This window comes from Antennarius striatus, chromosome 18 (assembly GCF_040054535.1).
Source record: "Antennarius striatus isolate MH-2024 chromosome 18, ASM4005453v1, whole genome shotgun sequence".
Lineage (NCBI taxonomy): Eukaryota > Metazoa > Chordata > Actinopteri > Lophiiformes > Antennariidae > Antennarius > Antennarius striatus.
In genome coordinates this window covers 2,235,690-2,263,161 of record NC_090793.1, presented here as the reverse complement: position 1 = coordinate 2,263,161, position 27,472 = coordinate 2,235,690, and the positions used below count along the sequence as shown (strand labels likewise).

The 27,472-nt window shown below is 47.3% G+C and overlaps 2 protein-coding genes across 5 annotated transcripts in view; both read left to right on the top strand.

Annotated features, from left to right (window-relative positions):
* Window positions 1-11,118, top strand: part of LOC137611838 (disco-interacting protein 2 homolog C) — a 63,343-nt gene extending 52,225 nt beyond the window's left edge. For 2 of the 3 annotated variants that reach the window (XM_068339958.1, XM_068339960.1), the window contains exons 18-38: window positions 2-141; window positions 246-382; window positions 466-674; window positions 844-958; window positions 1,033-1,234; window positions 1,318-1,418; window positions 3,412-3,492; window positions 3,581-3,704; window positions 3,785-3,906; window positions 4,010-4,121; window positions 4,911-5,020; window positions 5,310-5,440; window positions 5,562-5,730; window positions 5,801-5,971; window positions 7,154-7,183; window positions 8,009-8,070; window positions 8,145-8,202; window positions 8,387-8,461; window positions 8,558-8,732; window positions 8,945-9,068; window positions 9,215-11,118. In XM_068339958.1, coding sequence (XP_068196059.1) covers window positions 2-141; window positions 246-382; window positions 466-674; window positions 844-958; window positions 1,033-1,234; window positions 1,318-1,418; window positions 3,412-3,492; window positions 3,581-3,704; window positions 3,785-3,906; window positions 4,010-4,121; window positions 4,911-5,020; window positions 5,310-5,440; window positions 5,562-5,730; window positions 5,801-5,971; window positions 7,154-7,183; window positions 8,009-8,070; window positions 8,145-8,202; window positions 8,387-8,461; window positions 8,558-8,732; window positions 8,945-9,068; window positions 9,215-9,467 — 2,701 coding nt within the window. In that variant the 3' untranslated portion in view covers window positions 9,468-11,118. The remainder of the gene's footprint in view (window position 1; window positions 142-245; window positions 383-465; window positions 675-843; window positions 959-1,032; window positions 1,235-1,317; window positions 1,419-3,411; window positions 3,493-3,580; window positions 3,705-3,784; window positions 3,907-4,009; window positions 4,122-4,910; window positions 5,021-5,309; window positions 5,441-5,561; window positions 5,731-5,800; window positions 5,972-7,153; window positions 7,184-8,008; window positions 8,071-8,144; window positions 8,203-8,386; window positions 8,462-8,557; window positions 8,733-8,944; window positions 9,069-9,214) is intronic. The other variant, XM_068339959.1, reaches the window with a different exon arrangement.
* Window positions 11,119-12,229: 1,111 nt separating this feature from the next.
* On the top strand, window positions 12,230-22,010 carry vipr2 (vasoactive intestinal peptide receptor 2). 2 transcript variants are annotated; one of them, XM_068341401.1, is made up of 13 exons: window positions 12,230-12,454; window positions 14,080-14,185; window positions 14,824-14,937; window positions 16,722-16,813; window positions 17,503-17,600; window positions 17,691-17,823; window positions 17,906-18,056; window positions 18,145-18,205; window positions 18,557-18,626; window positions 18,881-18,972; window positions 19,976-20,110; window positions 20,188-20,229; window positions 20,349-20,488. In XM_068341401.1, the coding sequence occupies exons 1-12, from the start codon at window positions 12,404-12,406 to the stop codon at window positions 20,219-20,221; spliced, it is 1,137 nt and encodes a 378-aa protein (XP_068197502.1). In that variant the 5' UTR covers window positions 12,230-12,403; the 3' UTR covers window positions 20,222-20,229; window positions 20,349-20,488. The 2 variants fall into 2 exon arrangements, with proteins under 2 accessions (XP_068197502.1, XP_068197501.1); XM_068341400.1 differs by having other exon boundaries at window positions 12,231-12,454; window positions 19,976-20,105; window positions 20,349-22,010.
* The last annotated feature ends 5,462 nt before the right edge of the window (window positions 22,011-27,472 follow it).

Genomic DNA, 27,472 nt, shown 5'->3' with positions numbered 1-27,472 from the left:
GGCCGCTGGAGGAGGGCAGCGCCCCCCCCGGGCGGGGCGTGTTGTCCATGCAGGACCTGAGTCACGGCGTGATCCGAGTCGACTCCGAGGAGAAGCTGTCGGTCCTCACGCTGCAGGACGTCGGGTCCGTCATGCCTGGAGGTGAGACGGGGGTGGGGGCGGGGCAGGGGGCGGGGCCTCCAGCCGCCTGACGTTCGCTGATCTGATTGGTCGGTGCTTCTTCCTGTGTGTGTGTGTGTCTCCAGCTGTGATGTGTGCGGTGAAAGCCGACGGCGTCCCTCAGCTCTGCAAAGCCGACGAGATCGGGGAGTTGTGCGTCTGCACCGTCGCCACGGGAACGTCCTATTATGGTCTGGCCGGCATGACAAAAAACACCTTCGAGGTGACAGAAGGGTTCCGCTTTATCTTTTTTTTATATTTGTAACTTGCATTTTTTTTAACATTTAGTGGTTTGTCCTCCCCCAGGTCTTCCCCCTGTCCTCCAGCGGCTCCCCCATCAGCGACTTCCCCTTCACCCGGACCGGCCTGCTGGGCTTCATCGGCCCCGCCGGACTGATCTTCGTTGCGGGGAAGATGGACGGCCTGATGGTGGTGGGGGCGCGGCGGCACAACGCCGATGACATCGTGGCCACGGCGCTCGCCGTGGAGCCCATGAAGTTCGTCTACCGGGGAAGGTAACGTCACCTTGGCGACGAATCCGTCTCTCAGTGCGGCGTGTGAAACGCTCAGACGTCGTGTCGCCGTTATGGTCGATTTCAATGAGACACAACGCACGCCGTCTGACCATCTTACGTCAAAAGACGGCAGAACGCCGCTTCAAGACGGTCCCGTGTTCGTTTCCAGGATAGCCGTGTTCTCCATCACGGTGCTGCACGACGAGCGGATCGTGGTCGTGGCCGAGCAGCGGCCGGATTCCACCGAGGAGGACAGCTTCCAGTGGATGAGCCGCGTCCTGCAGGTCGGCGCCCCGAAATCCCCTTCGCCCGGGACACCCAAAAGTCCTTTCCCTGACCGTTTCCTTTACTTTTCCAGGCGATAGACGGCATCCATCAGGTGGGGGTGTACTGCCTGGCTCTGGTGCCCTCCAACACGTTACCCAAAACCCCCCTGGGTGGCATCCACCTATCAGAGACCAAGCAGCTCTTCCTGGAGGGGGCGCTGCACCCCTGTAACGTGCTGATGTGTCCGCACACCTGCGTCACCAACCTGCCCAAACCGCGGCAGAAACAGCCAGGTGGGGGGGTGGGGGGGGCGAGGCAGGGGTAGATGCCTCGGGTTCGGTTTGTCTCACATCTTCCTCCTCCTCCTCTTCCTCAGAGATCGGACCGGCGTCCGTCATGGTCGGGAATCTGGTATCGGGGAAGAGGATCGCTCAGGCCAGCGGCAGAGATCTGGGTCAGATCGAAGACAACGATCAGGTGAGGAAGGTGTGTGTGTGTGTGTGTGTGTGTGTGTGTGTGTGTGTGTGTGTGTGTGTGTGTGTGTGTGTGTGTGGAGGGCTGGTTGTCACTGTTAGCTTCATCTTCATCATCATCATCATCAGGCGTCAGAAAACAGTCTTGATTCTGTCGTTCTCTCGGGAAAATAGTCCCACGTTCCTCAGTCGGTTCCATGTTCGGGTTGAGATTCACTTTCCTCAGATTCAAGATGGACTGGCCTTCATCTTCACCTTTGTCTTCATCCTCTGTTCACCCATCAAAGCGTTCCATCCTCTGAAAACCGGCCGTCTGCGTGAAGGAGCGAGGTACGAGTCGTTCTTCAGGACACCACCGCTAGCTGGCAGATGGATACGACATCAGTGAGACTGGATCTCGTTCTTTACCACGCGTTGGCGGATGGATACGACCTCAGTGAGACTGGATCTCGTTCTTTACCACGCGTTGGCGGATGGATACAACATCAGTGAGACCGCATCTATGTCTTTACCACGTGTTGGCAGATGGATACAACATCAGTGAGACCGCATCTAGGTCTTTACCACGTGTTGGCGGATGGATACAACATCAGTGAGACCGCATCTAGGTCTTTACCACATGTTGGCGGATGGATACGTCAGTGAGACTGGATCTCGTTCTTTCCCACGCGTTGGCGGATGGATACGACCTCAGTGAGACTGGATCTCGTTCTTTCCCACGCGTTGGCGGATGGATACGACCTCAGTGAGACTGGATCTCATTCTTTACCACGCGTTGGCGGATGGATACAACATCAGTGAGACCGCATCTATGTCTTTACCACGTGTTGGCAGATGGATACAACATCAGTGAGACCGCATCTAGGTCTTTACCACGTGTTGGCGGATGGATACAACATCAGTGAGACCGCATCTAGGTCTTTACCACGTGTTGGCAGATGGATACAACATCAGTGAGACCGCATCTAGGTCTTTACCACGTGTTGGCGGATGGATACAACATCAGTGAGACCGCATCTATGTCTTTACCACGTGTTGGCAGATGGATACAACATCAGTGAGACCGCATCTAGGTCTTTACCACGTGTTGGCGGATGGATACAACATCAGTGAGACCGCATCTAGGTCTTTACCACATGTTGGCGGATGGATACGTCAGTGAGACTGGATCTCGTTCTTTCCCACGCGTTGGCGGATGGATACGACCTCAGTGAGACTGGATCTCGTTCTTTACCACGTGTTGGCGGATGGATACAACATCAGTGAGACCGCATCTATGTCTTTACCACGTGTTGGCAGATGGATACAACATCAGTGAGACTGCATCTAGGTCTTTACCACATGTTGGCGGATGGATACGTCAGTGAGACTGGATCTCGTTCTTTCCCACGCGTTGGCGGATGGATACGACCTCAGTGAGACCGCATCTAGGTCTTTACCACATGTTGGCGGATGGATACGACCTCAGTGAGACCGCATCTTGTTCTTTACCACGTGTTGGCGGATGGATACGAACTCGGTGAGACCGGATCTTGTTCTTTACCACGTGTTGGCGGATGGATACGACCTCGGTGAGACCGGATCTTGTTTTTTACCACGTTTTGCCAGAGGGATACGACCTCGGTGAGACGGATCTTGTTCTTTACCAGGTTTTGGCGGATGGATACATCCAGCTTCTACCTCCGGTGGATGCAGCTTCATGTGCTCCCTCAGGGTTAGGGTGAGAACGAATCAGAAAAAACCGACGTTAGGAAGCAGGAAGTTGACTTTTAATTTGCTGTCGTTAAACTTTTATGGACGCATAAAGTAGATCCACGAGCCGCTGACTGATGTTTCCATCGGGGCAGAAACAACCTCTTGTAAATCTTGATGCCTTGGGAGCGGCGATGCGTGAAGTTTTGTCAGTGTGTGTGTGTGTGTGTGTGTGTGTGTGTGTGTGTGTGTGTGTGTGTGTGTGTGTGTGGTCTCACTCTTACCGTACTGGTGTGTGTGTTCAGTTCCTCTTCCTGTCGGAGGTTCTCCAGTGGAGATCTCAAACCACTCCGGACCACGTCCTGTTCACGCTGCTCAACTCCAGGGTAAGATGCCGTCACGCCTCGCTCCTATTGGTCGATACGGAACGATATTGAATAAGGTGGCGTGTTTGACCCCGCCCCCTCCCCCCAGGGTACGATCGCCGGGTCACTGACCTGCGTCCAGCTGCACAAGAGGGCGGAGAAGATCTCGGGTCTGTTGTCGGAACGGGGTCACCTACAGGACGGGGACCACGTGGCGCTGGTCTACCCCCCAGGTAAACGCCGATCAGCTGGCTCCGCCCTCTTCATGTCCTTCCTGTCGTAACGCCGTCGACTTCCTGTCTCCCCTGTCCAGGCATCGACCTCGTCGTGGCGTTCTACGGCTGCCTCTACGCCGGCTGCGTCCCCATCACGGTGCGGCCGCCGCACCCGCAGAACATCGGCACCACGCTGCCCACCGTCAAGATGATTGTGGAGGTAAAGATGCCGGTGTCAAAGGTCAAACCGATCGGGAAGGTCGGGTCTTAAAGGGCCGGGACGCACCGATGTGATGTAATAGATTACTTCCTCTGTATCGCAGGTGAGTCGCTCCGTCTGCGTCATGACGACGCAACTCATCTGTAAGCTGCTCAGATCCAAGGAGGCGTCGGCCGCCGTGGACATCCGGACGTGGCCCCCCGTGTTGGACACAGGTATACACACACACACACACACACAAACATAAACGTGAACACACACACACACAGTTCTAAAGGGCTCAGATGATGTCACTAAATGTATTTTTGTGGGTGGATACACCGTCCAATCACATGTCTTTGGTCAGAGCTCTGAGCTAATAACAAACAAGGAATGACGGCAAAATGTACATCTAGTCCTCAAGATACGAACGTTTGTAGATACAAACAACCACACGCTGCCATGTCCGACTCCTGCAGTTCCTCTTCCTGCCACACCTCCCGCCGAGCAGTGTAACGCTAACATCCCATAGATTCAGATTTCACGTGTCATGTTAACATGACTCATCAAATCTCAGATTCAGTGAACAGTTTGCTCTGATGTCACTTCCTGTGGGCTTTTGGTCGTTTCACCAGTAGGAACTAAATGATGTAGGAACCAATGTTGGTCTGGTCAGGTTTCTGCTGGAAGCATTAACCGACGCTAACGCTGAACCCTGAATGTTTTGCTAGTTGATGTTAACTATTGGTGGATTAACTGAGAAACTTCATGAAATCAAAGAGAGTCATCAAACATGAAGGGGCGTGTCTTAACTTTTGATGACCAGGAAGTGACATCAGCGCGAAATTCACATTTTGTTTCGTTTATGTGTTGTTTTGATGTCCTGTAATTGTTTCTGGTCAGTCTGAGGGAATAGAACTTTAGTATTTACAGTAGTAATGACGTTTAAACGACCTCAGATTGAGATTAGAGATTATAATTTAATCAATAATGAGTGAACTTCAGATATTTTTTATCTCTTCCAGACGATTTGCCAAAGAAGAAACCTCCTCTGCTGTATAAACCGTCCAACCCCGACACCCTGGCCTATCTGGACTTCAGTGTCTCCACCACCGGGATGCTGGCGGGAGTCAAGGTAACCCCCCCCAGACGGGTCACGAAAAAAAAATGACAGTATAGATTATGATAGAAGGAGGCGCTACCTGCATGCTAATAATCTGGATAATCTCTCAGGTACCGCTGGATTTCCTGTCCGTTACGTTGAATTCATGTTCTTAATGAGCCAATCAGTCATGGGCGCCGCGACGGATGGCGATGAATTCATCCGCTCGCGGCGGCTCACACCTGAAGTTTCCTCGTGTTAATCCCACTGTGGACGTAATCCCAGCTCGTGTGTGTGTGTGTGTGTGTGTGTGTGTGTGTAGATGTCGCACACAGCCACCAGTGCCTTCTGCCGATCCATCAAGCTGCAGTGTGAGCTCTACCCGTCCAGAGAGGTCGCCATCTGCCTGGACCCGTACTGCGGCCTGGGCTTCGTCCTCTGGTGCCTCTGCAGGTCAGACCCACTAACTCAAAGGCCCGGGGGCCAAATGTGGCCCTCCACATCATTTCGTGTTACATTGAGTTACATTTACTTACATTTATTAGTTACCAGAACCTCTGGTCCTTCTGTCCAGCGTCTTCTCAGGTCACCAGTCCATCCTGATCCCGCCGTCGGAGCTGGAGGTCAACCCGGCGCTGTGGCTGTCGGCCGTCAGCCAGTTCAAAGTCCGGGACACGTTCTGCTCCTACAGCGTCATGGAGCTCTGCACCAAAGGCCTCGGCCTGCAGACCGACGCCCTGAAGGTGACCCACCCCCCAGGACGGATCAGAAAGGAGTCAGACGGGAACCTCATTCTGTCTCCCTCCCCTCCAGGCGCGGGGGCTGGACTTGTCCCGAGTCAGGACGTGCGTGGTGGTGGCGGAGGAGCGTCCCAGGACGGCCTTGACGCAGTCCTTCTCCAAACTCTTTAAGGACCTGGGGCTTCACCCACGGGCCGTCAGCACCTCGTTCGGTTGCCGGGTCAACCTGGCCGTCTGCCTGCAGGTCAGACCAGCTCCTCGCCGCCGCCGCTCGTCGCTCTCGCTTCCGTTTCACTCTGTGTGTGTGTGTGTGTGTGTGTGTGTGTGTGTGTGTGTGTGTATGTGTGTGTTTGTGATCGCAGCGGCTGACGTCAACCCGCCTCGATGTATGTGCTTGTTAGCCGTTAGCTCGTAGCATTTTAAAGCCTATTGGTTGCATCGTACTCGTGAACGTCAGACGATATTTTAACCAGCAGAAAAAGTTTTATTCTGACTATAATAATAAAGGTGAATCCAGTTTGTAACAACTTTATTAGCAGCGTCCTTGTGACGTTTGTTTCTTGTTGGTTCTGCTAGCTTGGGGAGTTTCAGTTTGGCGGTAATGTATTCTGTGTTAGCGGCCAGAGCGGCCCCTTTACGAAGGTAGTCATGTGACCGAGGAAGAGATGAGGGGAGGAGCTAAAGCGCTTCAATTATTAAATGTAAAGCTGTGCATCATCTGCGTAAAAGCAACAGGGATTGTTGTGGGTCTGGATCAGAACTTTTTTTTTAAACTTTTTAGATTTTTTTTTGGAACTCTGGGAACTTGAAGCCAATAGAGTTCCGCCTTTAAGACTTTTTTTGCTGACACCAGCGATTTATCTCCGGGCTAAAAAAAACGATTCTAATCTGGTGAGAACGCGATCGGTCGTCAATATTCAGAACAAACTGAGTCGTTCCGTTTTTTTCTCAGTATTCTCCAGGATTCATTTTTCCATCTCAAGCTTTCATTTCATCCATGATTTGCGGAGCAAATCAAGTTTTTTTTTCATTCCCTCCAGTTATATACGATCAGACTTTTTAGAGTTAATCCAGTTCATTCTATCCAGGATTTGATGAAGTTATTTATTATATTTACACACACACACACACACACACACACTCTTATGCTAATTAGGAGTGATTTTCACCTGCATGAATTAACAGTAAACATAAACACGACATTAAAGCGTCACTGAATGAAATTAACCAAACTCTTTTCCGCTTCGAAATAACCAAACTAACATTTTCCGTCCCGTTTTGAGTTTCTCACGTTGACGTTTTTTTTTCTTTCCCGGCGCTCCTGCTTCCTTGATTTAATCATAACCCCGCCCACATATCTCATACTTGATTTTTTCTCCATCCCCACCCCCGACCCTCCCTCCCCCCTCCCTCTTTGCTGCTGTAGCCTCACAGGCTGGGAAAGCTGGCCGACCAGGTAGGAAACCACCATCAAACCCCTCCCTTCCCCCCTCTCTACCTATCCATCCACCACCACCACCACCCACTGCTTCTCAGCACATCACTCATCAGATGGCTTTGGGTCAATATAGAATTAATTTCCGATAATCTTTAGATTGATTGATAGATAGATAAATTGATGCAGCGTTTCCACAGCGATGCTAGCCTCATATTAGCGGTATTATGCTAATATAATCTCACTAATCCAGCCCCTCTCTCAAACGATCACGTTACACAACCAATCAGAAACGGACTTCTCTTCCCTGCGCTGGAATCGGGCTAGCGATGCTCGTGAGGGGGCGTGTCTTCCTGGTGTGGCCGGGCTTTGATTGGTTGACCCAGAGTCATGACAAAAAATGTAAAAACACTTTCAGCCCTACAGAAACATCTCAAATGAGCTAAACGTGTCGCTCAAGTGGATGAACTAATCCGTCCGGCTAGCTTGATGCTATCTGGCGTGGGCTTCTGACTCCCAGCATGCCCCTGTGTGTGTCGGGTGGTGGGCTCGGTTCTTCCTCTGCAAAGATTTTTACTCCTGGGGGAGGGGGTTGATGGAGGGACGGTGGAGGGAAGTGGAGGGATCAGGTTTTCCTTTTCCTGTGTTTGCGTCCTGTGGCCACTAGGGGGCCGTCTCTTGCCTCCCCACCCTGCTTGGCGTCGCTTTCCCGCCTCCTCTCCCCTCCGTTGTGTTTGCATGCCATCCGTCCGCAGCTTCCTGCGCACGCCGCTAGCAGTAGACGCCGCCGCTGGTTCATTGCACAACCCCGTGTGACCCCCCAGATGTTTTTCTTTTACCCCTCAGGGCACGTCGGGACCCGACCCCACGACCGTTTACGTCGACATGAGGGCGCTACGACACGACAGGTGAGTCTGGAAAGGAATCAATCGATCAATCTGATCAAATCGGAGTCTTGCTCACGCTGTTTCTGCCCCCACAGGGTCCGACTGGTGGAGAGGGGGTCGCCCCACAGCCTGCCCCTGATGGAGTCTGGGAAGGTGAGTCCACGGCCGCCGGACGTTCAATCCTGGGATTCCTTTAAACTGGATCAGTCGTCATGACGATAAATGCCGTGATTAGAAAAGCCTGGTTTTTCGTTGACAAGCTCCGCCCATAAGTTACTGGTAGCCAATGAGGTAACGGCCCAGACGAGGGGTGTTTAAACGTCTGCGTTCTGAACAGATACTACCAGGGGTTCGGATCATCATCGCCAACCCGGAGACCAAAGGACCAATGGGAGAGTCGCATCTGGGCGAGGTCGGTCGCTCGTTTCTTACGCCGCTTTGTGAAGGTGTAAAAGTGGGTGGGGTTGTGTGTCTTGAGGTCACCCCCCCCCCTGTCGTGCGTTTTCAGATCTGGGTGCACAGCGGCCACAACGCCAGCGGCTACTTCAGCGTCTACGGCGACGAGGTGCTGCAGTCCGACCACTTCTGCTCGCGGCTCAGCTTCGGAGACACGCAGACGGTCTGGGCTCGCACCGGGTACCTGGGCTTCCTGCGCCGCACCGAGCTCACCGACGCCAGCGGAGGTGAGGTCACTGAATCCTATTGGGGTGTTTTGATTGGTTCCACGGTCGCTGGAGGCGGAGTCAAACGTCGGAAAAGCGTGACAAATGACGACGATAGCGAGTGAAGGTCATTTCGGAGTCTAGAAGACTTGCGCGAACGACTCCGAACGGTGACGTTGGTGAATCTGAAAGTGTGTGTGTGTATGTGTGTGTGTGTGTGTGTGTGTGTGTAGAGCGTCACGACGCCCTTTACGTAGTCGGGGCTCTGGAGGAAGCCATGGAGCTGCGGGGGATGCGCTACCACCCCATCGACATCGAGACCTCCGTCATCCGGACGCACAAGAGCATCACAGAGTGGTGAGTGGTTACCATAGTGACATGGGGCGTGTCCCGCCTAGCCCCACCCCCAGGAACCTTCTCGATTTTGTTTCCCGATCGTATCGTTTCCTGATCGTCTCCTGTCGTCCGCGGTGACGTTTCTTCTTCTTCTTCTGCGGTGGCAGCGCCGTGTTCACGTGGACCAACCTGCTGGTGGTGGTGGTGGAGCTGGACGGCTCGGAGCACGAGGCCCTGGACCTGGTGCCGCTGGTCACCAACGTGGTGCTGGAGGAGCACTACCTGATCGTGGGCGTGGTGGTGGTGGTGGACATCGGCGTCATCCCCATCAACTCCCGCGGCGAGAAGCAGCGCATGCACCTCCGCGACGGCTTCCTGGCCGACCAGCTGGACCCCATCTACGTGGCCTACAACATGTAACGCCGCCCTCTGGTGGAGAAGTGGAGGATTTACAGAGACACACCCCAACACGAGATTGATGGGAGGGAGTTAACGTCTCGCTGGCCCTGATTTTTGTCTCCCAGGAGACATGTGGTCATATTTGGGTTGTCAGGCCGAGGAGGTGTGGCTCGTAGCAAAGCCACGCCCATCCAGAGTGGGAAAGCCCCACCCCCTAAACCCCGTTTCGTGTCGATTGTTTACCAAAAAAAGTGTCAATCATGTGACCTGGAGGCGGCGACGGAGGGGTGTTGTTTACAAAGCGACGTGGAAGTCGAAAAAGTTGCTTTTTTTTTTTTTGCCGTCCTCAATAAAGTTTAGGCTATTTTTTAAAAAAACAGAATATTTCCACATCAAAAAAAAAGCAACAAACTGTGCAAAAACTTTATTTTCTGTTTCTTAGGATTCAACCATTACAAACATGTTTTGATACGGGGCGTTAGCTCGTCGTTAGCTTCTCTATGCTAAGTTACGTTATCTTGTGAACCGTCCACGTCGGCGTTAAACAAACAGCCTTTAACTCGTTATTTTTCTGTTTATATTTGCTTCCAGCGAAGCCAAACGAAAAGCGAAACTTATATCATGTAAGTATGTACAAAAAACAAACCGATTTAATTTATTTAGGTTCTCTGAAAAAGTTTATGACGAGACGTTCAAGAACGTTTCCCTCTTGAATATTTGCTAATATAACAGACAAAAAACCTGTCGCGTAATCTTGAGTGAAACATCCGCTTTTTAAAGGAAATAGAAATAAATATATGAGTCGATGTTGATGGAGTGATGAGAGACGAACGTCGTTTTTTTTCACCTGCATGTCTGAAATATTTCAACTTTCAGGATTTTTTTTTTCCCGCAAAGAGTTCAGAACCAAAAATCAAACGACAGGAGAAAACCACTTTAACGAAATTAAGTATTGAAGAAAGAGATTTCCATCCATCCGTTCCGAAAATTTCTAAACCCATCTTAGATTCTACGTCTATCTGATCCGTCCCCCTCCTGTCACACAGCTCAAAAGCTAAAGTCGTTTTTATCCTAATATAAGAATAAATGAATTAATGAATTAAATTCATTAATTCATTCGATTCATTTGACTAAATGAATCGAATGAATTCATTCAATTCATTTATGCATTGAATTAAACTATTAGACGTTGAGGGAACAGTTCATCATTTAGTTCGTCCTGACTGACCCTTTGCTGCCATCTAGTGTCCAGGAGGACTCAGAACAACCAGCTTTTCTACGTCTTGGAGCAGAACTCTTCACGTGGAACCGTCGGGTTCCGTCTAATCGATGGGAATAAACCTGGATCAGAACCAGGTTCCAGTCCTCAACACACAGGAAGGCAAGCAGCTGCTACTGTTGTAAATATAGGCGTCATATTTTTACACAGACCGACCAATCAGGGCTCATACAGTGATGTCACGACAGGAAAGACTGAAACAGGAAGCAGAAGACTGATTTTTTTTTTTTTTTATTTTGGGGGGAAAAAAGCACTTTCTTCACCTTTTTCTTTCTTTTATCAGCAAAACTGTGTTCCCCACTATGTTTTTTTAAGGGTTTTAAAGAAATGTCTTATTTGAGTTGACATAAAGTGTTTCATTTAAATAAATATTTCAACGATTTTGACAATAAAGCAGGACGTTGGAGTTTTTTTTTTAAAACGCTGTCACCTAGGTTCATATGTCTGAAATACAGTTGGTAAATATATGAAAGAAATATGAAGAAATTTGTTCACTCAGTGATATCAAATATCCCCTTAAACTCTGTGAAAAATTACTGTTAGGGCATAAAATGTTATTTAAATGATTAAAATTTAGGAAAATAGATGATGTTTACTAAGTTGGTTCTTTATTGAGAAGAGTTTACCCGTCCTAATTTGTATTTCGACTCTCCAGTCATACTTAAGAACAGTTGACCCATCTTAAATGTCAGTGACGGCATAAGTCAAATTTTAATTTGTGAATGAGAAAATGAAGTCAGTGATATTTTATGCAGTTTGAATTTTTTCTTATAATTCAGATCTAAATTTCAGTTAACATAAAATTCATTAAATTAAATCCAAATAATGACTATAGTATTCTAACTTAACATACCTTGCATAGACTATTTAATATATCTTTTAATTCATATTTATACTTATAAATATAAGTTTTATGTTCATTTGTTTATACAGAGCAGCTCGTTTTGGCCCGCAATATCATAATCAACCACTAGAGGGAGGCATGTGTGCAGGAACAACGATGCTTTTATTTAGAAATGATCATTTTCAAGTGACAGGAAACCTCACAGTAGTTATCTCTCTCTTTACTCTTTATCTAATAACTCTCATATATTTATTGATCTTCTATAAAATCATTGTACACCTGTAGATGTATTTTATTATTCGAAACTTTATTTTCCATCTTCGTCTTTACATTGTCTTGTTTTTTCTTTCTCTTCTACCACTTCCCTTTCTCCAGATAAGAGTCATCTAAATAGAAACTTTTTTAAAAAATTAAATTTTCTTAAAAATTTAACAAAGTTTAATCCTAAAGAAATGGAGACCAAAGCCTATCAAACATCATCTTCATTCCTCTTTCCCTTCCTTGGTTGCCCTGGTTCCGAGAGCCAGCGTGCCACACAAAGCTTTTATTTTGAAGTGCAGCAGTGTGTGTGTGTGTGTGTGTGTGTGTGTGTGTGTGTGTGTGTGTGTGTGTGTGTGTGTGTGTGTGTGTGTGTGTCATGAGCGTGCTGTGGGTTGATGCTGTGGATCAGTCAGCTCAGCTCCGTGGAGGAGACGCTGTGGATCCTGGACAGCAGCTGCTTGTTGATGGAATTCTTCCCGCTTTCAGGATGAAAAACCCTCTGAAGTGGAGTTTAAAAGAGGCCTGTTATAACATGAGGTTATAACCTCCTATTCCTCCACCTGAGGACTGAAGATGAAAGTTGTGCTCCTCCTCACCTGGTGTTTGTCAGCAGGTCTTCTCATGGTGAGTCTTTTTTCTGTAATATTTTTGGGACTAAAGATATTTGATCAAAAGATTTAAAAATAGAAATCTGCAGTTTATTCTTATTTACAAACCTTGATACTGAAAAAGAAAAGTCTTTATTATCTCTTACATTTGAATTTTTATGGACACATTTAATCTATCACAGATTATAAGTCAGTATCACCTGCAGGAAAGTGCTGCAAATTCGATTTTCCTTGAATGCAACTGGAGGAAAGAAGCAAAAAAAAAAAAGGGAACACGATTTTGAAAAGGCGCCAAAATTTGCTGACATAATGATTCAAACCGTAAAACAGCAGAGAAATAATTAATAATAATAATAAAATGATGATCAGTTCAGTTTTCATGTTGTTCCAATCCACTCTTCTTAACTGGACGTTCATCCCAGAGCTCCACTGGGAAAACTGGACCCCTGCCATTAGCCGTTAGCGGCTAACAAAAAAAATCTCTTCAAATCAGAGAGAAATCCCAACATTTGGAATTTTCTTTTTCTTCTTTTCTTCTTATTCCTCTTTTTCATTCTCTTTCTTCCCCTCTTTTCCTTTTCTTCTTCTTCTTCCTCTTCTTTCTCCAGTCGTTACGTAACGGTTCATCGAGCCTCGAGCTGTTGTATTTATCACATTCAGCCACATGTTAAACGTCACACTCTGGACTGAAGCCGATGACAGACACACACACACACACACACACACACACACACACACACACACACACACACACACACACACACACACACACACACACACACACACACACACACACACACACACACACACACACACACACACACACACACACACACACACACACACACAGTCGTTGTAAACTCCTCATGTCAGCCGACATTCTTTATCCAAACTGGAACGAATCCAACGTCAAACCGAATCGTTTTGTTTGGATTTAACTTTTCAAATCCATCTTTCACATCATTCCTTTTTTTTTCTTCTGGACTCTCTGACCTCTTTGGACCAGTTCCCCTCTGGGTCCCGCCCCCTTTTGGCTCGACCCCACCCCTCTGAGAACCCAAACGTGTCGCCGTGGTTCCGTCCTGGGGTCCTGCTCTGACATTTTGAATCCGCTGAGGTCAGCAGTCCTATTTGTGTTTACCGACATGCGTTTGGGTCAGTCGGGACCCAAACAAGTCTGTTTACCCACAGGACCACCCCCCCACCACACACACACACCCTCAGCTGCTAGCAGCACTTCAGCGTACCCTTGAGCAAGGCGCTGACCCGTGAACAAACCCGGTGAAACCCCCTGTTGAGACCCGACCGTTCTTCCCCAACGTTTTGGAAGCTGCCTGGTCTCAGAGTCGACCAATCAGGGACCCGGTGTGTCCGATCGGAGCCCGGCATCCCGACGCTCCCTCATGTGAAGTCTCTGCTCGGGGTGTGGGGGGGGGGACTGTTACACAACCATAATTATTAGCTTTTTGATGTCAGAAACCACAATCACACCTCAGGCGGGATCCTCGCTGATGACATTATTTCTGTTCTCCTGCTGTTAACCAGGCTGCTGATTGGCTGATCGGTTGGTCTGGATGCGCTAGTTAGCCGTTAGCATCCAGAGAGATCTAGGTCTGATTCCCTTTCGATCTTCCTCCGCAGGTCGACGGACGACATCCGACCTGCAACTTCCTGTTGGAAGTGGAGCGAGACCGGGCCGAGTGTCTGAGGAAGCTGAGGGAGGAAGAGGCCGGTGGCATCCGCGAAGGTCACTCCATCAACTTCAACCGCCCTCGAGTTTGTTAATGATGTATGGTGACGCGGGGAAATGCTTTCGGAATCTTTCCTGCACGAGAAATGAAATAAAATAAACAGGAAGTTCGTGAAAACCCTTTTCTTCTACACTTCCTTCCTTCTTCCTTCCTACTTTGTCCACACATATCTGAATTTGGACTCGCTACCTTCGGTAAATCATCCGGATGCTGATGTGATCACGACCTAATATCCCACCCCCGCCCCCCACCCCAGGTTCCATCACCGGGGACGACCCGTTTTAGCAAACCATAGTCTGTCGCTAAAACGCCTTGTTGACTCTTCACTTTGCCATCAGCAAACTGAACGGCAATTACTGCCGCGGAGCTGGGAGTTATTTTAGGAGGCTGTTTGTTCAGCCTCTTGGTGGGGGGGGGGGGCTTTTAGTCATTCAGGACCAAAGCTCCTCAGAGTCCATCCAAATCCTGCACGACCTCTTTTATCTGGACATAAACTGATGCTATGAAGCGTCCTAGAACACTAGACCGTTCTTTTCTGTCCTCTAAGTCGTACCTGTTCACTCATTGATTCAACCAATCGTCTTGCAGCTCCTCCTTCCTGAAATGTTTCTGACACTACCTTTGGTTTTGACAGATTTGGGGTGCAAAGGAGAGTGGGATAGCATTGCATGCTGGGAGCGCGCCGGGGTCGGCGAGGTCGTCACCATCCGCTGTCCACGAGCCCTCAAGATCGTCTTTGGCAGAAATGGTAGGTAACGTTCTACCGATAGAACGCAGATGAGGTGAAGAAGAACTAGTTAGAATAGTTGGAGAGTCTCCAAACCCTTGAAAGAACCCAGAATAAGAAGAGGAAGAAGAACAAGAGGAAGAGGAAGAAGAAACTTTATTGATCTCCCGTTGGGGAAATGATTTTTCTTGGTCCAACAAAGACCCGTTGGAGCTCCATGAGAGTCAAGAAGGAGCTTGACTCATCTGAAGACTCGAAACCCAACTTCAGTACCTGACTTCTTGGATTTACTCCGTTCCGATGAACGAGTTCTTAATCTTCTTCCCTTCGTGAATGTCGCTGAATCCACTTCCACCCTCTGTCCCGATGGCAGTCCTGACTTCCGGTCTGAGACCAGCTCTGACTTAGATGGATGACTAAACGTTATGTAAGCACCCGGCGGCTTGTTCATGGGCCAAAGCTCAGGACGCAGCCTCCCTTTCTGGGACCGAAGACCCCAAAGTTCCTACATTTTGAAGAAATCCGCTGTGTTACGTAAGATCGATGGCGTCGAATCGGGTAGGAAGTTCTCCGGGTTACGGGTTCCCAACGTATCCCGACTCGTACAGTAAAGATGAAGCATTTCTGAACGTCTCAAGCCATTTTTGCATTTGTTCAACTGTGAATGGACGTCATCCCGAATGTTCTGCCCCAAACACTCACATAAGGCGTTGATTCTGAGAGCTCAGACCTCTCAAAGTCTTTGGAGAAGAAAACGGAGAAAGTAAAGTTCTGGCCTCAGAAGTCTTGAAGCAAAGCCAGTTGGGAGTGCTACTCGCTGCTTCTCCCCGTCGAGGTAAACACAGTTCAGAGCTGGATTAACACTCGATATCATGACGCCTACATAGAAATCCCTGCCACGCTGCGTAAAAGCGTCTCCTACCTTCAGCTGTGTTTACCCCGCAGTGAGAGGGTTTGTTAAGAGCGTACTGAGGCAGAAGTGTGCTGACGTTACTTCCAGTCAGTGAGCAGGAGATACTTTATGCTTTTTTCCAGTGCATTCTGAGAATGTTCAAGGGAAATGAACTTCCATTGCACTGCAGAGATTCGGGGATGGGAACACATTAAAATGTCCTCAGGGTCCTGGTGCCTAAAAATGTGTCTCTCATTGGTATGCAGGGTTTTTAAAGACAGCCGGGTGATAAAACTAAAAAAAAAAAAAGGCATCAACTGTTATTGGGAAGTTTTTGTGTCAGTTTCTGACATTGACAAGAAATCTAATCCCGAATGCATATGAAGCTGAATTTGTTACTCAAAAGAAGGAAGTCCAGGCACCTTCAGGGCAGTCTCTGAACTCCTTTAGTCCCAGAAACCCTGATTTGAGAGGAAGTCAAGGAATTCCCCGCTGTAAACTCTACCTGATCTACCTTTTAGGATTCCCTAAAACCCACAGAACCACGACTGAAGCTGTTGAGTTGTGGAGCCAGTGCTGTTTTTAGAAGATGCAGTTGGGTGGTTTAAAACCTCACAGGGGAAACGTAAGCACTCCAGCTAGAGGGGGTTAAGTCCAAACGGAATTCCACAAGGTTTGATGCCCACCATTATTTTCTTTAGTCAGGCGTTTAAGTTTTAACCTCTGTCTGTATTTGAAGATAGTCTCAGAAAATCAACCTGTAATCCTTCTTGGCACGATTGTCCCACTTGGGTTCTCATCTCGGTTGATGCAGCAAAACGCTTCCTAAGAATTAGAGGAATTATATGTTAGCTTGTGACTAATTTGCGTCACATTTAATGTTCCATGTCCTCCATCCCTCGCTCTCTCACAGGTAACATCAGCAGGAACTGTACCTCATCCGGATGGTCAGACGTCTTCCCAAACATCAGCAACGTGTGTGGATCGGACACCAGCCAGGACAAGGTGTGGAAACATTGGAACTGTTGTCCTTTGCATCCGTAGTTTTTATACTACATTCATGCATGGAGCCGAAACTACCTCTGTCGACGTGATTCTGGATTCACTTCATGAGCATGACCCCAAAAACAAGACTGGCTCAAGATGATCAGGGCCTGGAAAGTTTCAATTTATATGTGGATTAGAAAAAAACGGTGGATATCCAGGATTTTTCTTTCCGTTTTCTACAACATTCCAATTACAGACTCCAAAAAAAGTGTAAATATGTGCCATGGGCCAGGACCAATTCCTGGTCTGTGATTGGACGGCATCCTGTCGTATTTCTAACTCCTCCTCCATTCCAACTATTCATGGGGTTTTTTGGCATTGAAGTTCGTCCTGCTTTGACCTCGATGTCGATAATTATGGCTCCCACCCTGCGTCTTGTTCTGATTGTGAATCGGCCACTGTGTTTGTTAAATTAACCGTCCCACCACCCCCCTTGGTTTGTGTCTCCACATTGTTTTCCTCACTTCCTGTCCTGTGTCTTTCACTTTTTCTGTCTTTTGGTTTTCCCCTTCTTCATCCGGAGCCTGACGTCATCTATAGGTTCCTTCGTTCTGCTCTTAAATAGAAGCGAAGCCTAAAAGTTGTTGCAGCGTCTGATACTGTTGTGTTGTAAATAATGGTAGTACTCGTCGTTCGTCCGTCTGCAGCTGGTCTTCTACCTGGTTGTGCAGACCTTGTACACTCTGGGCCACAGCCTGTCGTTAATTGCCCTCACCACTGGGAGCGCCATTCTCTGTCTGTTTCGGTGAGACCGATCTGCTGATTCGTTGAATTCAAATTGTTTTACTTCTTGACTGGAAACTATTGATCCAAACTCTAACTTTGTGGCGTTCAGGAGGCTTCACTGCACCAGGAACTACATCCACGTCAACCTCTTCTTGTCCTTCATCCTGAGGGCCGTGGCCGTGTTGGTGAAGGACGACATCCTCTTCAACCGGACGTCCCAGTGCTCCAACCAGCCGTCGCTGGTGAGGCCAATCGGATGTAGATCTCGAATAAACATGTCAAAGGTTTGGTTTAGATGTTTGAAACCCCTTTCTTGTGTTTCAGGTGGGCTGTAAAGCCAGTCTGGTGTTCTTCCAGTACTTCATCATGGCCAACTTCTTCTGGCTGCTGGTGGAGGGTCTTTACCTCCACACTCTGCTGGTGGTGATCTTCTCCGAGAACAGACACTTCATCATCTACATGTTCATCGGATGGGGTACACACCGCTACCCCAACCCCACCCAATCCAAAAAAACATCTTTAATGGTCTGCTATTGGTAGATGATGATCTTCTCTCCGTGCAGGAATCCCCACCGTGTTCGTGTTTACGTGGGCAATGTTGAGGGTTTATCTGGAAGACACGGGGTGAGTGTACAATGATGATGTCATCCGTTTTGTTTCTGTGGGCCTTTTTATTGGTTTATCATCTTTTCTTACAGTTTTATTACAGATTTACAGTTTCAATAACAGTGATAATGAGCTTGCAAACTCTTGTTTCTTTTGCATTGAGAAGTCATCGTGATGATAATTCACTTCAGACGGATGAAGAAGAAAGAGTATTAAGTTCATTCTTGACCTTAGAAATAAGAGATGGTTAAACTCTTAATAGATTGTCTCTATGACTATTTAGGACTGATTTAAGGTGTTTGGTTCCATTTTTTACTCTAGTGAAGATATAGTCTACATCTATTATCAGTTTTTCTGCTGTTCCCTCAGATGCTGGGAGACCAACGACAACCCCGTCCCCAACTGGGTGATCAACGGACCCATCGGCTTCTCCATTATGGTAGCTGGAGGTTTTTCCATCCATTTGTACTCAAATCATCCCAGGAAAAGATTTCTCATCATCAACCACCAGTTTTTCCCGAAATGATTGCAGTCAGCAGTTTCCAGCTAATGATTGAACATTTGTTTTTGTGGGATGGCTCCTGATGGCTCTCTGTGGATGGAGAACTGTCTGACGCATCAACATGAAGTCTTTGTGGGCTTTCCTGACTCCACCTGAGCTGACATTTCTCTCATTATCTCCCCCTCTCCAAGGTAAACTTCATCCTGTTCATTAGAATCATTCGGATTTTGGTTGCCAAGCTGAGGTGTCCTGACGTGGGTGGTAATGACCAATCACAGTACAGGTATACCACAGAGCAACGCAGGCTCAACATAAATCACATCTGTACCCACTTGTGCTCAAACCTCCTTCGCTTTGAGCTCAAAATAAATCCTGACAGACAGCGCCAACGTGGAACAACAGCTGTACCTGCTCGGCGGATAAAGGGGCTGGTTTAGTGCCTCAAAATACTAAAAATACCAGATAATCCGAGACTCCTGGAACATTTTTATCCTCTCTGTTTGCTGTCTGGAGAGATAACGTCGCTAATGCTAAAGCAGCACGTCAGTAGCTCAGGAAACAGCCGCTTTGAGATGAAGACAAGGAGGAGGAGGTGGATCAGGGTCCGGTTATTTAAACAGAGGTGATGAACACTGGGTTTAAAGTCTTATCTATCCATAGACACCAAGATTCTGCAAGTAACCCAAATCTGTTGAAGGCGTACGTCCAAATTATTCCCTGATATCTCTATACAGTAGAACCTGGAGAGGCAAGTTGAATCCGTTCTGTGACTTAACTCTAAGTCAAACATTTAACTATTTAAAATAACTAAAATCATTTTAATTCATTCCGGCCTTGAAAGAAAAGCCTCAGATCTCCTAATTAATGAAAAAAAACGACACATTTTTATCAACCAATAGACATTCAGACTTTACCTGTGTATAGTAAATTATGTATAAGTTACGTAAACAATGATAAATAATGAAAAGAAGCACAAAAGTCACGAAAACACACGAGCTACGTCTTTACTCCACCAACGAGAACGAGATCTGGTCTCACTGATGTTGTATACATCCGCCAACACATGGTAAAGAACGAGATCCGGTCTCACTGATGTTGTATCCATTCGCCAACACGTAGTAAAGAACAAGATCCAGCCTCAGCTGATGTTGTATCCATCCACCAATTAGCACTGGCGTCCTGAAGCGCGGCTCGTATCTCGGATTTTGCTCTTACGTCGCACAAAAATAACTCGTATCTTAAGGTACTACTTTATATTTTTATCCCTACTTTTCCTATTTTTCCAGGAGGCTGGCCAAATCTACTCTCCTGCTGATTCCTTTGTTCGGGATCCACTACGTCGTGTTTGTTTCTCTCAGCGAATCCATCGCAGAAGACTTTAAGATATTCTTTGACCTCGCTCTTGGATCCTTTCAGGTGTCGTACGTATTCTTCATCGACGTCAGTTACCTTTGTCGTTTGTCATGTTTTTAAAATAATTGCGTTGGTGTCCTTTCAGGGTCTGGTGGTGGCCATTCTTTACTGTTTCCTGAACAGCGAGGTAAGCGTCTAAACATTGTTAGCTTTATAGTTCTGAGCAATGTGAGTCAAGATACCGTTATGGTGATCAATGTGAATGTCTATCGTGTAGCTGAGGGGTGTCTCCGTCTGATTTCGCAGGTTCAAGGCGAGTTGAAGAGGAAGTGGCAGAGCCTGTGCTTGAACTGCCGCCTGGGCAGAGGTCGCCACTTCAACAATGCCTTTGCCTCCAGGAACGGTTCAGAACCGATGGTTCAGTTTCACCGAGACTCCCGAACCCAGTCCATCCTGCAGTCGGAGACCCTGGTCCTGTGAGGACCTCAGGGGTCCTTAGGGTCAACCAGAGAGTTCACGAAAAAATGATTGTAACGCAAAACTAAGGTGAAATGCCACATGGGTGGATGTTGGTCTGGTCATATTTATTCCCTAAATGTATTCAGGAATAGGCGACGACATTCCCATTCCGGGAGTTTCCCAAAGCTTCTGTGGGTCATAATCACCAAAGCATCTGATACTCTTGTAAAGCTCACGGCTAATATTAGCTCACGACTCAGCGTTACGGTCGGTCCCGAACACAAAGCTGTACGACACCCCAGGTGGAAAGATGACCCCCCCAAAGAAACACAAGCACCCCCACAGTGATGTGTTCGCTGCCTCACGGTATCTCAACGCTACGTTTGCAATCTCCCATCTCCTCCAACTCTTATTTTTGACGACGTGTCTTATTGCGCCCGTCCCAACAGAGGGTTGCGTCAGGAAGGGCATCCGGCGTAAAACTTTTGCCAAAGCAAACATGCGAATCAAAGAAGAGTGGTTTCACTTCCCTTAACATGTCCTGCAGGATATGACATCATCACTGAGCGCCTAACGCTGCATCAAAGCAAATTTATGTCCACAACCGTCAGTGTTTGTGATGAGGAGCATCTCTAAAGACGTGATGACAGGAAGCTAAACAATGATGCATTTGTTGTTTAATCATCTGTGTAATTTCGATGTTTTTCATTGGTTACATCTCTTGTACTTGTGCTGCAAAAATACAAGAAAACAGGAAACAAAGAGAAAAAGAAAAAATGTGCTCATGCAGTTCTTTATTTATCTTTTGCATGGATCTTGTTCGCAACAAGACGTTTTATTTCAGGCATACAAAATAAAAGTCTTTTTTGTGGAATCACATTTTCACGTTACTTGATCTGTCAGGTCTTTGGTGAAAATATAAATTTTTGGGATAATTTTTTATTTGCACTGGTTTTAATCCTGTAAGAGTTGGGGGTTGTTTTTTTTTGTTATTTTCAACTGAGAATGACCAAATATGCATTAAAATAAATTACAGTTGAATAAACTTTTATTGAGGAAATACCCGCTGGAGGCCATGAAGAGGAGGGAGACTCCAAACCGTCCATTATGTGAAGTCCAATAAAGAAGAAGTCATAGTAAACGGATCATTTACTATTAAAACTCTGTAATATGATGCCGTATGTTGTTGTTTTTTCATAAAACAGGACATTTTTAGAGATTTGTGACAGGAAAGAACCGTAGAACCAGTTTGTTCTACTCTGGATTCAAGTTTAACGGGTTTAAAGTTTGTTTGTTTTTACCGCCCACCCGTTGATCTGGATTCATGACCCCCATGACGTTTTATGGAAACCCTACCATTATTTATACCAACCTGCCGACAAACATGAAAATTTAACCCACGTATGGAGATAATTATAAGTAATTAATCCATTAGGGATGCTGTTTTGTACATAAATGTCTTTAATTATCTGAGTTTGAGTGAAAAGAATCCTTTATGTTGACTAAACTGCTTCCCAGCTGCACCATTTGTGTAATGATGTGCACACTAGTTTACACACTAGTCATTATGGTCCCTCCCACATGACATGAATGCACCAAACACACACACACACACACACTCCTACAGACGAGTGAGAACACCTGCAGGTGTGGAAGGGATTTACGATCTCGTCATATATCTCCTATGTGGACCCAATCAGACGTGACGTGACGTCTGATTGGCTCCCTGGAAATCAGCTGTAATGAACTTCCACAGTCTTTAATTTCATTTTCATTCCCCGTCCAGACCTGGACCGTGGATTTTTGATTGGTGGAGGTCGATTCACCAAGAACGAATGAAGTCAGATGAGTTTCATTCCTTCACTCAGTCGTTAGAGACCAGTGCTAATTGGAGCTGACAGAACGTCTTGAGGCGAAGATGCTAATAATTGGGAAGGAGAAGGCGGGGCCGGGCGGTTATGGGGGGAGTTTCTGAGCTCTGGGCTCCGTCTCGCTGATTGGCTGATGGGTGTGAAGGTTTCTTCATCTGCCAGAAGACAGAAGAACGAGGATCTGTTTCTTGGTGATTCCATCCCACCAGAGTCTTTCCTTGTCTTGTCCTCTGAATGTCGTGATGTGGTGGTGGTGGGGGGGGGGTGATCAAGTCCAGGAGTGATGCTGGAGGAGGATGCTGGGTAAAAGTGACGGCCCGGTGTGGACAGTTGGTGGCCGGTGGAGGCTTGGCGTCGCCAGGGTTCAGAGGTCGTGGACAGACTGAGTTGTTTCTGGGGGTCACCTGTCGCCCCGTTTCAGTCGGCGTCGGCTGAGACTTGTGGTGTAATCGCGAAGCAGCTGTCAATCATCTGTAGCGAAGCCCTACATCGTCGCTCCGGAGAATCAACTCAAACATAGACCAGGATTTATTTCCAGAGCTCAACTGGAGCTCAGCTCTGCTCATCAGGGGGTGACGGCCGATGGATGGGCCAAACACATCCAGAGTCAAAGTTAATATAATTTTAAACATACGTTTTTTCGTAAGCATTTCACCTATTTCCTGTTTTGTCGTGTTACTCGTCTTGATGTTACGTCAAACACGCTTTTTAATTTGTTGTAATCTCTCCCATCTGCCGAATCCAAGCCTGCTAAACCAACCAACGTCGTATTCCCGTCGCTCTCTGGGCTCCACAAATGTTTTGATGACTCAGAAGATTGTCACGCCTGCGATGACACGGCAGGGAGACGGATTTTCAGACGTTGCTTCAAACACTCCCGAGGTAAATCATGTGAAACCCAACGGTGAACGGCGACGAGCTGCTTGTCATGTGTCAGAATGCGTTAGAGTCAAGCTGTCTACCAATGACACACACTTACAGACACACACAAGGCTGGCTGGCCTCCTCAGGACTGATAGCAAACGTGTGTGTGTTTGCAGCTAGTCTTAATTAATAGCTTAGCAGGACAGCAACAGAAGTCCAGAGGTTTATTTCACTTTTATATGCTATAATATATATATATATATATTATATATGTATATAATATATATATATATTTGCAAGAACGAGGAGGAGATGAGGAAGGCCCAGAAGGAAGTGAGACTCTGCCTGAGGGAGGCCAAGGAGGCGTACAGGAGGAAGCTGGAGAAGCAGCTGGGGCGCAACCAAGTGCGGGAGGTCTGGAATGGGATGAGAACCATCACCGGACACGGGAAAGGGTGCAGCACTGTGGAGGGGAATATTGAACGAGCGAATGAACTTAACAGCTTTTTCAATCGGTTCAGCTCCCCGACCACTCCCGGCTCCTCGTCCCAGGCCTCTCCTGGCCTACAGACCTCTCCTGGCCTACAGGCCTCTCCTGGCCCTACAGACCGCTCCACTGATGCTCCCTCCTCCTGTGCTTCCTCTCCTTCCACCCCTGCCACTTCTCCCGAGCCCACTCCAAGAACTGCGATGCTCAACGGCCCCACCTCAACCACTGGACTTCCAACCTCGCCACAACCTCCTGCTCCCACCACGACCGAGACCATCATCACTGCAGACCTGGTGACGACAATGCTGAGGAGGCTCCGTCCCTACAAGGCGGCTGGACCCGATAAGGTCTCCCCAAGACTCCTCCGAGCCTGTGCTTCGGAACTAGGGGACCCCCTGCAACAATTGTTCAACCTCAGTCTGCGGCTGGGGAGGGTCCCGTCACTGTGGAAGACCTCCTGCATTGTCCCTGTACCCAAGAAAGGACGCCCTACTGAGCTCAACGACCACCGACCGGTCGCTCTTACCTCCCACGTAATGAAGACCCTAGAGCGACTGGTCCTGGAGCTCATGCGTCCACAGGTGCAGGGTGCTATGGACCCTCTCCAGTTTGCCTATCAGGCCAAGGTTGGGGTTGACAATGCTGTCTTGTACCTCCTCCACCGCATACTCTCCTACCTGGACGCCGGGGGCTGTGCCTTCAGAGTGCTCTTCTTCGACTTTTCGAGTACCTTCAACACCATCCAGCCCCGGCTCCTGCAGGATAAACTGACCTCCATGGCTGTGGACCCCTACCTCGTGAGCTGGATTACGGACTACCTAACGGACAGACCCCAGTACGTCCGTATGGGGGACTGTTTGTCTTCTATGGTGACCAGCAGCACGGGGGCGCCACAGGGGACCATTCTATCCCCCATTCTCTTCACCCTCTACACATCAGACTTCAAGCACAACTCGGATACATGCCACATACAGAAGTACTCCGATGACACCGCGATAGTGGCATGTATCCGGGAGGGTGATGAGGGGGGGTACAGGGCATTGGTGGCTGACTTCGTGGAGTGGTGCCAACAGAACCAGCTCCAGCTCAACGTCTCCAAGACAAAGGAGATGGTTCTGGATTTCCGGCGGGCACCTCCCTCTCCACAGCCGGTGATCATCAAAGGCAGTGAGGTGGAGGTGGTAGAAAACTATAAGTACCTGGGACTGCAGCTAGACAGCAGACTGGACTGGTCACTCAACTCCAACTGTGTGTACAAGAAGGGGCAGAGCAGGATGTACTTCCTGAGGAGGCTGGCCTCCTTCAACATCTGTCCTAAGCTCCTTCTCATGTTCTATCAGTCCGTAGTCTCCAGTGTGCTGTTATACGCCATTGTGTGTTGGGGTGGGGGGGCCAGGAAAAGAGATATGGACCGTCTGAACAGACTCATCCGCAGAGCGGGCTCAGTGGTCGGGCTGAGCCTGGACTTTGTGGAGACAGTTCTGGGGAGGAGGACCATATCAAAAATTAAGGCTATCATGAACAACACCAGGCACCCCCTACACACCACCTTCTCCCAGCAGAGAAGCACCTTCAGCGGCAGACTGCTGTCACACAGCGCCTCCACAGAGAGGCTGAGGTCCTCCTTTTATACTGTTTAGATTTTATTTTATACTGTTTATATTTTAATACTGTAATATTTTTAAATTTTATACTGTTTATATTTTAGTTATAGTTTAGTATATAAGTCCTGTTAGTGCTGCATGTGTCTGTCTGTTAGTGTAATGTATGTCTTGTGGTATGTCCTGTGATGTCAGTGTTTCCTTTTCTCCTGGTGTTTATCCAGTATTATTTGTTATGTAATGCCTGAGCAGTGGATATATGCAATTTCCTCCGGGATTAATAAAGTATCTATCTATCTATCTATCTATCTATCTATCTATCTATCTATCTATCTATCTATCTATCTATCTATCTATCTATCTATCTATCTATCTATCTATCTATCTATCTATCTATCTATCTATCTATCTATCTATCTATCTATCTATCTATCTATCTATCTATCTATCTATCTATTTATCTATAAAAATATAGTTTTGTTGGAAATCAGTCACATTTTACCCATATTTGATGATCCCAACAGGATGGGTAGGGTCTCAGGAGCCACAAAACCTTTTCCTACATCATTATCTAGAGAAATTTCAATCAAATGCATCCCAGCCACTGCTTTTTTCGTGGCATCTCTGGTTTTTTTCTCGCTTCAGCTGTGATGAAAACTGAACTTTCAAAGGAGGAAAACATCTCTGAAACATCCCCGTAAACACGTTTGTCCCGCCGCTCATGAATTAAACAAAGGGTAGGAAGAAAACCGGAATAAAAATAGCTGCAGCTGTTCGGGGGTTCTGTAAAACATATTTGGCTTCTGTTTCAGTTCATCAAGCCCAAAACATGGAAACTGTCATCCCCCCCAAGAAAACGATCAAGAAACTCTGGGTAATAATGTGACGCCACATTAAACTCCAAGTTGCAAGACTGTCTCCAATCTCGCCAATGGAAAGATAAAACAACATCATGGCCAAACATTGAGTGTGAAGGTATTTACAATGAAAAACAATGAAAGGGAAGAGTCTTCAGGTTTCTTGGTAGTCTTTCAGGCATTGTTAAAGTTCACTCGTCTGGTTTTGGACTGGTTTTCATTAGAAAACAAAAGAAAGCTCCGTTCTGATTGCTCTACCAGAGATTGTCTGCGAGTTTTTAAGTTGTATCTGCTAATTTACACACTACAATTGTGTACTTTTGGGTTGTACATCTGTTTAAAATACCACAGTCCTGAATATCTTGTATAAGAGCGTTTGGAGTCTCTAGATAATCCTGCCTGCCTTTGATTTGTGAAGCCTGGGGAATGATTTCCAGACTCCAATCGATCTCTATTACATGTTTGTGGACCTCAGAAGGAGGCTGGAGAACCCAAATGGAACCCAGCCTCTCCATAGCTTCACAGTTAGATCTCATGATGTTGTTCAGATGTTCTTGAGCAACTTAATCGTCTAATAAGAGTATGATCACAACAGTTTGACGACAGCAAAATCAGTCGGCCTCACGCAGGACCAAATGCAGGATCTGTTGCAGACTCCGGTTCTACCTCCCTGTTATGACATTCCTGACTGGAAATAACGACATGGTGAGCTTGTTTGGCTCTGCAGGGGCAGCAGGAGACGCTGAATAGGCTGCTGCTGCCCAGAAGCTCCGGAAACGCCACTCTAAATAATTTGATGGCTCAGAAGCACACATGAGTTCAGCACAGGAGGAAGGTCTGACGCTCCGATTGATACTTCATGAAACTGATTGATGAAGTTCATCATAGGATTTCAGGATATGTCTGTAGGAATTGAAGTTTTCCCCCCCCCCAAATTAAAGGATCTGAATGCTTTTTTTTAATTTAAACATCAGGATGACTGCATTTAAAGTTAGATTCTAAGACATTAAATCCAGTCTGAAGCAGATCACAGGAGTCCAGCTTCAGTCCTCATTTCCAGGGGACCCTGTTGCCTCCCAGTGGAGGAACACTGAAAGGAACCAATGCCACCCGGATGCTGTGGATGTACTCCACCATACGTAAGACAAACCAGGGACAGAAGATGAGTTTAGTTCAGTTCATTTGCATCATTAGCTAACTAAAAGATCACAAATTTTTTAAGCTAAATTTTTTTTAGCTAAATTCTGAGCACTGCTGTTGAAACCTGAACCGAAAATCCAGCAAGGAA

Bases quoted from the DNA above. Each gene is read 5' to 3' on its own strand.
- vipr2 (XM_068341400.1), top strand. From the start codon at position 12,404: ATGAAAGTTGTGCTCCTCCTCACCTGGTGTTTGTCAGCAGGTCTTCTC. The intron at 18,973-19,975 runs GTATACCACAGA...CTATTTTTCCAG, and splicing joins AATGACCAATCACAGTACAG to GAGGCTGGCCAAATCTACTC. The intron at 20,106-20,187 runs GTGTCGTACGTA...GTGTCCTTTCAG, and splicing joins TCGCTCTTGGATCCTTTCAG to GGTCTGGTGGTGGCCATTCT.